This window comes from Plodia interpunctella, chromosome 23 (genome assembly GCF_027563975.2).
Source record: "Plodia interpunctella isolate USDA-ARS_2022_Savannah chromosome 23, ilPloInte3.2, whole genome shotgun sequence".
Classification (NCBI taxonomy): domain Eukaryota; kingdom Metazoa; phylum Arthropoda; class Insecta; order Lepidoptera; family Pyralidae; genus Plodia; species Plodia interpunctella.
This window is the reverse complement of record NC_071316.1, coordinates 1,828,503-1,841,892: the sequence shown is the minus strand read 5'-3', so window position 1 is coordinate 1,841,892 and position 13,390 is coordinate 1,828,503. Positions and strand designations below refer to the sequence as shown.

The window sequence follows — 13,390 nt, the reverse complement described above, 5'->3', positions numbered from 1 at the left end:
CTAAATTCACTTAGAAATACTAGTTGTTCGCAGGTATAACGTTTTAACTATAAAATATTACGTACGTACAGACATACATATATATAGATACGTAGTATTCTGAGCTATAAAGAACTTCTTTAATGCATTATCCGAAACTATAAGTTATGGCGAAAGTATAGAGCGTAGCGTCAGCAAAAAAAGTTAATTTTTTTTTCAATATTTTTTTTGGTGACTATACTTATTTATTACTGCAAAAAAATATTAATGGAAAATTTAATATTTGCATTTTATTGACTGGTCAACTTGTCTTTTCTTATAAAATCAAAAAAGGATTATTGGATTTTATATTATTTGGTTTAATTAAAGTAAAAAAATGTATATATATAATTAAGTACTTTTTTATTACAAACCTCGTTTTTGCCCATTGATTCTGTTGCATTAATGGGCAAAAAATAATATTAACTCGCCCCTGAAAGGGGAGAATTAGAACACTAATTTCCAAAATTATTGTTTTTCACTTACGTTACTTATAAAATTTCCACTATTTCTATGGTTAGGGGTTTTGTCCATGTGTCCGCATTGTCACTGGCTATATTTATCAGACAACATCGGCCAATAAGATGTTTCACAACTGGTGAATTCCTGAATAAACATAACTATACAGTTCATCATCATTCCAGCCTCTTTGTGCCCACTGCTGAGCACAGGCCTCTCTTCGCGTACGCCAACCTCCTCTGTCCTGTGCCTCTCTCATCCATGTACAACCTGCTACTTTCATTATATCGTCTGTCCATCTCATCGCACAGCGCCCGACACGTCTCTCACCGGCCCTAGTTACTACAGTTAATGGTGATTAAATAAATTCGATATTGATAAACTTTTATAAATTCACAAAATCTTTAGTTACTTAATTGTATAATATGTTGTATTCGAAGATGCTGTATTAAAATGGAATAAATTTATAAAAAATGAAAGAAATTTTTCGTTCCTTGCAATTTTACTGAAAAGCTTGGAAATAAATTCATAGAATATTTTATGTATCTACTGACCGTACGAGGCTTTTCGGGTACACTTGCGGGCACATATACCGGTACCAATTTAATATATATTTTTTAACTTAGGTACTAACGTAGTACTGGAACGCGTCACGGGAAAAAATCTAGCTGCGCTCTATGGCTCCACTCCCGTAAGAAAAGGAGATTGCATACTATTATAGCATGAAAAAAATAACACTTATCATACAGAAAATAAAAGCAGTTCACGATATACATATATGATTAGAATTATTTTGTATGAAGTTGCAATTTTTATATGAAACAAGTCGGATTTTTTAAGGAAAAAAATTAATTCCTTTCGAAAAAAAAAAAAAACTTCCACATACGAAAAACTTAACTGCACAATACATGCCTAATACGTCTATGCCCCTTTAGATTTATGTGGTAAACAACTAAACTAATTAACAAAACAACTATAATTATATTACAGGACTACGGATACCACGCTTCACTAATTAAAATGGATGTGTGAAAATGCCGTTGACTAATAGAGCGATTATAAATATATCACGAATGAACCTATAACTGACCAAATTTATGACCTAGCGTGATTGATTCGCGTGCGTTTATTTCACCGCGAATTCTAAACTGCATCGAAAATTGTAATTATTGATTTTTTTTTTGACGCATCGCTGTCAATCACACGTCGAGAACAATATTATTTAGTCTACATGCGTACACTACGTGCTTCGTGCGGCCTAGATTAAAAAATGTACACGATTTCAAAGACATGGCTTTTAAATAATTGCTTAATTCATAGACATTCGTGTTTCAATTACTTGATGAATAATTTAACGGCTATTCAAGTTATTGTAAATTTTAAATCTTACTACATCGGTTGGTCGATTGACAGCTGTCAAATGTGACAATTTAAATGGATGATTGCCCTCCTAAAGAGCGTTAATAATCGGTAAATTTAATTATTATCGGTTATAGCAAAGCCCAGTTGAATAATCAACAGTGTTTTAAAGATTAATTGGCATTTAACTTGAATAAAAAGTACTGAATATTTATATTTTGTAATTAAACTATAATATTTACAAAAAAGTAGGTACGTTTAAAATTTTTTTTACATAAATATACATTTTCAAAACTACCTTTATGATAACCTGATTTAAATAATTAAAATTGAATGATTAAAAAACAACCGTTTGTGCTGTTAATCGTTAAAAAAAAGACAATTAAACTCTTTATGATGATCCTGGATGCATCATCAGATCATTCCATAAAAGGAATTGTGTTATGTTTGAAATATCATAGGCCATCTCGTTCACTGGTTTTTTTAAGGCTTTGATGCCGCGTGGACAAAATTAGTTTGCACAAACATTTGTTTCTATGTATTTGTGTCAGTCATCCCGATGATCCAGATTTAGTTTCTCTTTAATCACAATTCACGATTAAACGATATTCGACATTTAAATAGAATCACATGGTTCCTAAGCACGCGCGTATATTTTGACAGATATCTTAATAGAATTTATTTAAAAATGGATTTAAATTATAAAATTGTATCATTTTTAGTGTCGCGCAGTGTATTCTCAAGCTCCCGTCGTATAAGGGCGTAAGTACGGTATGAGTTCGGTTTTCTGTAGCATATACATACGTGCAACTTTTGCCTGTGCGCGTGCCGCGGATGACAAAAATGTGAGACTTCTAGATGTGAATAAGAAATCATTTTAAAGACAAAGATTATTTATTTGCAAAAACATGAGTTTACTTTTTTTTTACAATGTGGTGTTAAAAGAAAAGCTTAATCCTACATGTTTCACCGTTCACGGGTATGCAAATTTAAATGGAGAGCATGCTATCATCCCACAAAACAAAATTATTATTATTATTTAGATAACCATTTTCTTCACTTAGTTTGTATACTAATCTTTCTGATACTGTATGATCATCATTTCCAGCCATATAAATAAATAAATATATTAGGACAAATCACACAGATTGAGCTAGCCCCAAAGTAAGTTCTATACTTGTGTTATGGGATACTAACTCAACGGTACTATATTTTATAACAAATACATATATAGATAAACATCCAAGACCCGGGCCAATCAGAAAAAGATCATTTTCCATCATGACCCGACCGGGAATCGAACCCGGGACCTCTCGGTTCAGAGGCAAGCACTTTACCACTGCGCCACCGAGGTCGTCAAAAACTATCCTAACTAATATTATTAATGCGAAAGTAAGTTTGTTACCTATTCACGCGTTATCTACTCAAGCAATCTTTTTGAAATTTCACATACATGTAATTTGAAGTATGAAGAACGACGTAAGGTACCTTTCATCCCGGAAAAATTACTGTTCCCGTGGGAAATTCAGGCGGGCAAAGCCGCGGACAAAAGCTAGTAATAATGTAACGTCTCTAATTGTCTATGTTTGACAATTGGCACCACTTGCTACAGGTGAAGGAAAGCATCGTGAGCAAGCCTGCGCACTGTATACAGCACTACTTCTCACTAAATTGTAGGTAGTTGTATTTATTAGTTGACGACCTCGGTGGCGCAGTGGTGAAGTTCTTGCCACTGGACCGAGAGGTCCCGGGTTCGATCCCCGGTCAGGACATGATGGAAAATTATCTTTTTCTGATTGGCCCGGGTCTTGGGTATTTATCTAAATATGTATTTGTTATAAAATATAGTATCATTGAGTTAGTATCCCATAACACAAGTCTCGAACTTACTTTGGGGCTAGCTCAATCTGTGTGATTTGTCCTAATATATTTATTTTATTAGTGAAATCTTGTCATTGGCCATATCTCATTTTGTTGTTCTATGCCTTTAGGCGACTTAAATATTATCTGTCAGTCAATAAGTAACCATTTTCACTGTGGTAAGTAAGTTTCCAATTTCCATAGAAAAACGGGTGTTTCTATCTGTCAAGTACAAGTTTATTTGTTAGACAAATTAAAAAACCCGACTTTCAATATTCATTTCGCTACAACTTCTGAACGGCTGAACAGATTTTGATCGAATATATTTAAGAACAACCGCATAAAAATTTGCTATCAAATAATGAAAATCACATCCAAATCGGTTCATCCGTTGATGAGCTACGGTGCCATGTACATAGACAGACGGACGGACACACTTAGCGGTCAAACTTATAACCACTCTTTTTGCGTCGGGGTTAAAAAAATAAAAAAAAAAACAATGGAAGTAGAATATTAAATAAATATATACGGACAAATCACACTGATCGAGCTAGCCCCAAAGTAAGTTCGAGACTTGTATTATAGGATACCCTCTCAACGATACTATATTTTATAACAAATACATATTTAGATAAACATCCAAGACCCGAGCCAATCAGAAAAAGATCATTTTCCATCAAGACCCGACCGGGGATCGAACCTGGGACCTCTCGGTTCAGAGCAAGTACTTACTGTGCCACCGAGGTCGTCAAATATTGTTATCATAGAAAAAAAAATATCATACTCCCATCACATCTAGTTTAGTGCTCTTTTCTAACATCGTAGTTTCATACGCTAAGGTGCAGCACACACACACACACACATAACCTCGTCTATTTGGTCTCGGAACAGGTCATGAGGAAATTATAGAGTCGCATCGTATATTTTTTCAAGCTTCTAACTCTTGAATTCATCATATTATTATTGATTGACAGACTCACAATTAATTATTTCTCATAAACTTGATATATTGTGTGTCGACTGTTTGTCACGCTGTTTCGGATTTGTGGTCATGATGAATTAACATCAGGGGGAGCAGGTTCATAATTATTTTACAAGATTTAACTTTTTCTTAATTTTGGTTAATAAAATCAAATCAAATAATTTTTATTTGCTTAACTAGGGTATCTAATACAATATCTACATAATGGTTTAGAACAAGCCTATTTAGCCGTTGTCAGCTGCATGCAAATGTTAATAATAGCATATTTAAAAAACTATAAAATGACATCAGATTAAATTAAGATAAAATGTCACTTACAATCTACATGTATGTTAATTAATGTCATTGCAATCCAAAAAATCTTTGATTGTGTAAAAACATTTATCAAGAAGCCATTTACTTAATTGTCTTTTAAAATGATTTATGGCCATCCATTCGCGTATGAATTTTGGAATCTTGTTGAATATTTTTATAACCATAACGTTGAATATTTTTATAACAATAAATAAAATGTGTACTTAGGTAATTATTATTAAATGCTTTAATATCAAAATATGTAACGTTTTAATTAAAATAAAACATCATCAATTTGAATAAATTTATTATTGGAAAAGTATCATAAATACCTGACAATTTGACATACTTATTAGAAAAACATTTGGAATCTACTCTAAACATTTCTCTATTCCGCACACACACACAGATAAGAACGTACACACACGGATGCCTTACCTGTGTGCCCACATGTCTTGAGAATAATATATTTTTGTTGCTTTTATATATTTTTTACTGCCCTATTTTATATTTTTCTCATATAAATATGTATTTTTAGTCTGGTTGGCTAAGATCAACATCAAAGGATTTTCTTCGAAGGTAATAATTAAATCGAGACGTGTGACTTCCGCCTTAGAATAGATTGACTTCAGAAATGACAGTCCCTTCTCGTAGGTTGTCGTACGAGGTGACTAAGGGACAAAAAATCTTGAAAGCATTGAGGCAACAAATATATAACTAAATTTTCGTCCTAATATTACGTAAAGTATAATCTTATAAGAATGTGTGATTTTGTTAGTCTTGTTAGATTATGCAATTTAAAATAAACCGTTTATAAAACCCAGACGACCTCAGTGGCGCAGTGGCAAAGTTCTTGCCACTGAAACGAGAGGTCACGGTCGGGTCATGATGGAAAATGATCTTTTTCTGATTGACCCGGGTGTTGGATGTTTATCTATATATGTATTTGTTATAAAATATAGTATCGTCGAGTTAGTATCCCATAACACAAGTCTCGAACTTCCGTCCTAATATATTTATTTTTATTTATTTGATAAAATGTTACTAAAATGCCATGTAAAATTTTTTCTGTCAGTCTGATTAAATTTTAGTCGCCTAAAGTTATTTGCTACCCACGGCCATATTATAGCTAGCAATAGTAATGTCAGTCAACGTCAGTCAGTACCCAAGAAATTTAATTTATTAAAAAATAGAAAAAAAAATAAAATTTTCATAGAATAAAGTTTTTAAAAAAAATACTTTTGCCCAGCAGTGGAACAAGTTGCAGCTATTAGAAACAAAATTAATGAATTAAAATCGAGTCTGCTAGTTTACATGATCTTTCGATTGTGAATAATCGTCTGTTGATCGATAACATACTTGTCGATAAATATGTCAACTGCCAGAGTCCGTTTTCCAACTTTTTCACCTTCACGTCGCACGGTCGGCATCTCTAGATGTCCCCACACGTTCGGCATCTCTAGTTGTCAGACCATCGGCACGCATATCATCCTTGACGACATCAAGCTTGCATTATTTTAGCCCCTTTTGCCAAGACGTTGTTTCATAAAAACTTAATACCAGCTTCACACTGTCGTCGAACAGTTTGCCAATCTGCCGGATTCGGTATACATTGCTGGTTTTTCATTTAGGTAGACTAAACTCGCTCATACTAACTACGCAATGTTCGCGTATGAGTCCGGCGACAGTGTGAATTGACATATTAACTATCTTTGTCTATCAGTCAATTAGCGAACCAAATTATATGTAAGTAATTTTAAAACACTAAGCCACATTAGGCTTGACTTTGGATAAAAATTATGTTTGCCCTGATCTTGATCTTCTACAATATCGGTCTATATCAATACCCAATTGAAAAAGTTAGTCCAGCAGTTTGGCCGTGAAAGCGTAACAGACAGACATACAGTATGGCATGTACTGTTTAATTTGACATCTAATTGAACAGTTTCAGCGTAATGGACTTAAAATGTCAATAATTATCAAATCAAAATCTCGCAACAAAAATGATTCGATAAATGAATGAACACGAATGATTGACACATTACCATATTTCGTACATTTTGCGGAATTTCGATGAGTATTCGATTAAAAGTTATTGTAAGGTGACATCGATATGCAATTCTTGAAGCATAGCTGTTAACTAACCGATTAAATGTGTTAAGTCACGCTACAATATGCAAAGGAATTGTATTTTATTCAAACATCCTAATGTATGCACTTTATACTAGGTTCTTAACATTCGACGTATAAAGTATATTTCACTCGGGTTCAATAAAAAAAACCCATTAAAAATAAAGAAAAACCATAAAAGCAGCCGTCTTGCGATGCGTTATCATTTTTATATGTCCACCCTCCTCAACCCTTTAAGAAAACCCCCCCCATCCACCCCCCTGCATATACACACACACCTAAAAACATCTATAAATGGGTTAAAGAAAAATGTGTCTACCTGAAAATGTACGATGCATGCATTTTTTTTATTCCACTCACATTTTCTTTTCTATCCGCGATTCTCATATCGCCGATATAAAACTGAAAAATACATTTCGCAAATGCGAAATAAAAGCAGCCTTATTGATATGGGATAAGGTTCAAAACACGGCGGATATTTCCGAAAAAACATTCCACACATACATGAAAACTTCACTCGACACACATGAAACCCTGGCCGTTTATAAAAAAAAGTAAGCGCACACATATAAATCGCTTGCAGTTCGAAAGGGATGCACTCAGAGTCATAAAATAACCACACTGACACAGGAACGCACACATGCAATATCGAGACGTTTCAGACTGACGCACACACTGAAACGGCGTGCATATCGGAACACACACATACTCGCGTCTGAAGAAAACTTTCCATGTGTTGGAAAAATGCTTTTCCTTGCAGCAACCTCACGGGAAGAGTTTCATAGCGAATACCTCGCGGTAAAGACTAGTCTATCTAGTCGTTCCCTAATATTCCATTCTAAAAACTATTTAAAAAAAGAACAAATAAAACAATAAGCGACTTATTAAAAAAATACTGGCTGTTTACCGCAAACAATAAAAAACTAATCGATCGGCCATGCTCCGTGTAAACCCAATGGCATTCTTCGCCCGTTTCGCTGCGTAAAAAAGTTGAATTTGGAAAATTTGTAAAATAGAACAGACAAAAACGCGCGAAAAGAATTTAAAAATAAATTAATCCGTGGCTGTGGACGGTCGGTGTTTCAAATTGATTAGTAATTGAAAGTTTGATTGCAACAGTTAAGTCTTGGACACGTGCATCGCGCATTAGTGATGTAAATAAATGTATGTGTTAATGAGTTTGTGCCTGTGTGCGTGTTGTGCTCATCCTTTGTCTGTGAGAACGCTGCGTTCGTGTTGTTGAGAATTTCGCGATGTTTACTTGTCATTTGTCAATGGTCTCTATTTGTGACAGGCTGGTTACAATTAATTACGATACAATTAACAACAATTGATTTATTTTTATTTTTTAACTCGACTTTATGAAAATTTTAAAAATGCGTTTGATTTTAACTGTTTTGGTTGGTTCAAAATAATAATGGTTCTGTATTTCTCTCAATTTCGTTTTTTTTGTCTAAGTTCACCTTTACTATATATTTATTAATTACTTTTTTATTAAGTATTTTTACATGTATTTACATGATATTAGAAAACTGAATTCAAATGTAATTATTGAGCTTTATTGTAATCAATCTTATTAGAAAAGCAGAATATGTGCAAAGTAAATAAAAATTCCAACTCATTTTTGTTACATAAGGATACCTCCAAACAAATCAGTCCAGGACAAACCATTTGTAATACAAGAACGGCTTAACCGATTTTCATAAAATTTGCTACATAGCTACAGCTAAAACCTTTAATACTGTAGAACATAATCTCTTTCACTCCCCAATTCTAATATAACACATTGTGCTAATAGGAAAACATAACGAAGATTTTGAAACAAAAAATGTAAAAATGATTATTTGATGATGTAACTTTATAAAAAAATCTTTAAATAAATATTTGGACAAATCACACACATTGAGCTAGTCCCAAAGTAAGTCTGAGACTTGTGTTATGGGATACTAACTCGACGATATTATATTTTATAACAAATACATATATAGATTAACATCCAAGACCCGGGCCAATCAGAAAATGATCTTTTTCCATCATGACCCGACCGGGGATCGAATCCGGGACTTCTCGATTCAGAGGCAAGCACTTTAACTCTGCGCCACCGAAGTCGTCAACTTTTGCTTTTAAATTGCACTAGTATCAACTGTGATATGGCTAATACTGGCGTCAGATTTAACATAAGTCGCCTAAAGGCGACACAATCACAACATGACTATTACGACTACCGCCAGTAAGTCATACGTACACACTAAGTAGTGATATAACAGTCACCCTGTATGTAGATTTCCTTAAGATATTTTCCTTCATAGAAGAAGTTCAAGTGGCTGTCTGTGTGACATAAATAGGATTCGAACCTGGGACCTTTCGACCACCACCGTTTTACTACTCTAATTAGAATCTGATTCACATTCTTTATTAGAACGCTGGCTGTTTCATATATGATGTCATTTTTCCGGATCGTTCTCGCTAGTTTCACTGGCGAATAGTTCCATGGAACAAGTAAGATTTTTTTTCTCAGTAGTTCTATTGACTTTGAAGCCACATTGGAACCACTGAGATGAAAAATTCTCACTTTTTCCATGGAACTATTCGCCAGTGGAACTAGTGAGAATTATCCATATTTCAATCGTCTAAGCCAATCAGATCTTATAAGAAAAACCAGCCTATGTCACTCTCCAAGTCTCCCATCTCCATATCAAAAATCACAATATTCCAATTATAATTCGACCTGAATAGATTACAAACTAACACACTTTCAAATTTATAATATTAGTGAGGTTGGATTTGACCTTTCTTTCCAGCGGTTTAGTCGTGACAGACACACCGTTTTTTTCATTTACAATATTAGTGTGTTGTTGTGTGTTGTTGTAAGTGTTTTTTCATTTACATTTATAATAATATGACAGTGAATGGTAGGTAGTAAAAGTCATGTCAAATGCCTCTAGGCGACTTGAATAAAATCTAACACCAATGTTAGCAATAACACACACACTCACACATATGAATGAAAAGTATATTATTATAATAATATAGAACAAGCGATTGCATGTAATACTTATCAGATTAAACAATGGAAATAAATTGTTATAATTTGTGAAAATAACATATTTACATTAGAATAAATTTAAATAAATTTAATACTGATATTTTACGAAGAATCTACTATTTTTGGTAGGCAATCTAAAACCTATTTTCTATGAAAGCATTATTCTCTTATTTTTGACAGTCGAGCAATTATTATAACTTATAACTATTCCAGAACTTCACCTGACCTGACCCTAATCTAGATTGTTCGATATCAGTTTTATCCCGAAAATAGGCTGATATATTTTAGCCGGAAACTTGTGACCTACATGTCTAGACTCGAATTCAGACAATCGATTTCAATTTTATTGTCTTTGTCCCAATGCAATGGAATGAAGTTTTTTTTCTCTCTAGCTATTTAAGTCCCACTGCTGGGCAAAAGTCTTCCCCAAATTCTTCCACGTATTTACTTCGGCGTTTTCTTGCCATTTGTTATCAAATCTTTTGAAGTCTTCAGACTATCTTGGCTTTTCCTTTTTCCTGTAAAGAAATTTATATATTTGTGAAGTATTTTTACTAATAAATAAATCATTGCATAAAAAATTATTCCACAATGAAAACACTCATCTGTGTGAATTTTTGGTTTACTACTTTTTCACGACTTCTTCTGCACTTCGTGCGTTCTTCAGCACCCTTAATCAGACTATTGGCACGCACATATTTCCAGACGACACTAAACCACTTACTGGGTTTTTGTCCGCAGCTTCGCCCGCGTTTATTTCGTTCTGCCCATAATTTGTCCTTATCGATACCTCAAAGACCCTCCATAATTATTTTTCTTTAATATCTCCTATGTACAGACATAGCCCACTTACAGTTTTATTATATATAATTAAAATCAATAGAAAAATATTGAACCATATGGAACTATTCAGTGTACTACTTGAAAATAAAAGATAAACCAAGTGAATTATAAAATTTCTAAAACTGAACTTACTTAGTTTGAATGCCATTCTAAGTTTCTTACTTAAAAAGTTAGCGAAACGGGCGGAGTTAAATTATGCCGTTAACTTTTAATATCGAGCAGTTAAAACTGATTTAATCACATACGCCACTTTTAACTAAGTACATGACTTTTTTTTCTTGTAACATATACTTAACTTACGTACTTGATGTGAATCAATGTAGATAATAATTAAAAATTGAATTGATTTAGTTTGCCCAAGGACGGGACATGGTGTTCTTTTTCACAATATATGTAAACCTAACGTTATCTATTTATTTATGTAGGTACACTAAATACATAAAAGTGTAAATATAAAACTTGCAAATGGGAAACTGAGTACAAAGGTACTACTTGTTTCTATAGAAATTTCTTCCAGTAGACACTCGAAAGAAAAATGAATGCATTGGCGCTGTCAACAGAACAAAAATAAATAAGAACATCAAGTTACCCTGCGTCAACCTCTATGGCGCGGTAATAGGGGCGAGTTTGCAATGAATTTAGGTAGGTTCATGTACAGTAGCCTGTACAAGATGTAGAGATTAATATGACACGTTCTATGTTCACAAAATAAATTAAATATAATATACATATAATTGTTATGATTAAATTAAACTTCAAATGGATGCCAGTTTGCCAGGCAAATATAGGCTAAAAGTAAAAAAAAAGAGTTATATTTAAAATTATAATATTTTATTCACTAGTACATTTAAAAAATATGGTTAGAAAATGTTCGCCGAAAAATTGACAGTTATTCTTTTACCGAAAATATATGTTTGAGCATGGCCAGATATATTACAAAATTATAAATTAATAAATACTTTTAAACTGACATTGTGTAAAAGCCAGACGCTTTAGGAATCTTCTTACTAGTATCAACATATTGGAAAACCCGATATACGATACCTATAAGAATTTTCCATTATTATCTTGTTCTTATCAGTTTTGGTCCAGGCACTCCCCAACGATAGTTCCTATAAATACCTAATTATATAATTACGAAGAAATATTTTTATTTATATTACATTAGTTGTAAATGAATATATATTTGTAAAAAGTGCCAATATGTCAGTGACTTTGTCGAATGTGTATATGAAGAATCCTATTAACCTGCAAATGAAGAGAGAATTCGAAGAATTTAATAATGGCGAAGAGAATAAAATCGATCAGGCCGATAATAATTCGAGCGACGCAGAGATAAGTGATTTGGAGAACAATGGTCCTGGTGATGAAGCTAATACAGCTTTAGATTACACTGGAAATGCGTTATCGCTACACCCTGTAGCTGATTTTATAAAAAAAGAATTCCTGCCAGATTTCAATTTTGGAAACCCATTTAGCGGCCAGAATCTTTCGTTCAAAGATGGCTTCCAGAATCGCTCACCTTTTTTATTACCGACGCAGTTGTACAAGACGTTTTTGGCCAGTCTTGGAAAAAGAAGGAGAAACGTCGCTGACTGTTACTCTCTCTATCCGAGGAATATGCTTTTCTCCAACGGATTTGGCACTGAAGCGTCTGATGATGAGAATAATCTAGACAGGTCTTCTGACTCGCCGGACGAGGTAACCTTTTGATAATGCATATATTTTTGTTACAATTAATAAATCAATATGGTATAATAACAGAGGTATAATCTGCCTACCTCCCATGGGATACAAGCGTGATGATGCGGAACCTGATATATAATAATCCATACTCCATGTCATGATATTAAAAATATGCGAAAGTCAGTCTATCTGATCCGTTTTCACGGTTAAATCGCTGGGTCGATTTTGATGAAATTTGTTATGCATGTAGATAAATATTGGCTACTTTTTTTTTCAAAAATCAACCCCCAAATGACTAAAATGGGGGGTGAAAGTTTGTATCAAAATCGTGTCTGTTCCGCTTTCGCAGATAAATTCACGCGGGCGAAGCTAGACTAGTCTATAGATTTTAAATCTGTAATAAAAATTTGTCAACTTATCAAGCGTAAGCGCCTGCGCAAGCTTAGGGTACAACCGACTCATAGACAATCTCCATACAACTATAATCAAAGTCTTAAAAATGTTGAAATTAAAATGTCTGACAAGGCTAGTCTGGTCGTTAACAAACTCAATGGAGCGACAACCACTACAGTTTACTGTGAACATTGTTGTATGAGTTTCACAGTTATTATTTCTATTGCGAATCGTGATCGATCAATTTAACCAAGATTATTAGTTACAATGCAACGTCCGGCGCCTAAGCACACTTTAATGAACTAATGAAAAAATACATA

The 13,390-nt window shown here is 33.5% G+C and overlaps 1 protein-coding gene across 6 annotated transcripts in view; it reads left to right on the top strand.

Moving 5' to 3' along the window:
* The window catches only part of rn (rotund), a 150,202-nt gene that overhangs the window by 25,738 nt on the left and 111,074 nt on the right, over positions 1-13,390 (top strand). For 3 of the 6 annotated variants that reach the window (XM_053763036.1, XM_053763037.1, XM_053763035.1), the window contains exon 1: positions 12,073-12,692. The exons of the other annotated variants lie outside the window; for them this stretch is intronic. In XM_053763036.1, the coding sequence (XP_053619011.1) occupies positions 12,195-12,692 (498 nt within the window). In that variant the 5' untranslated portion in view covers positions 12,073-12,194. Of the gene's footprint in view, positions 1-12,072; positions 12,693-13,390 lie in introns of those variants that run through there. 6 annotated transcript variants of the gene reach the window in all.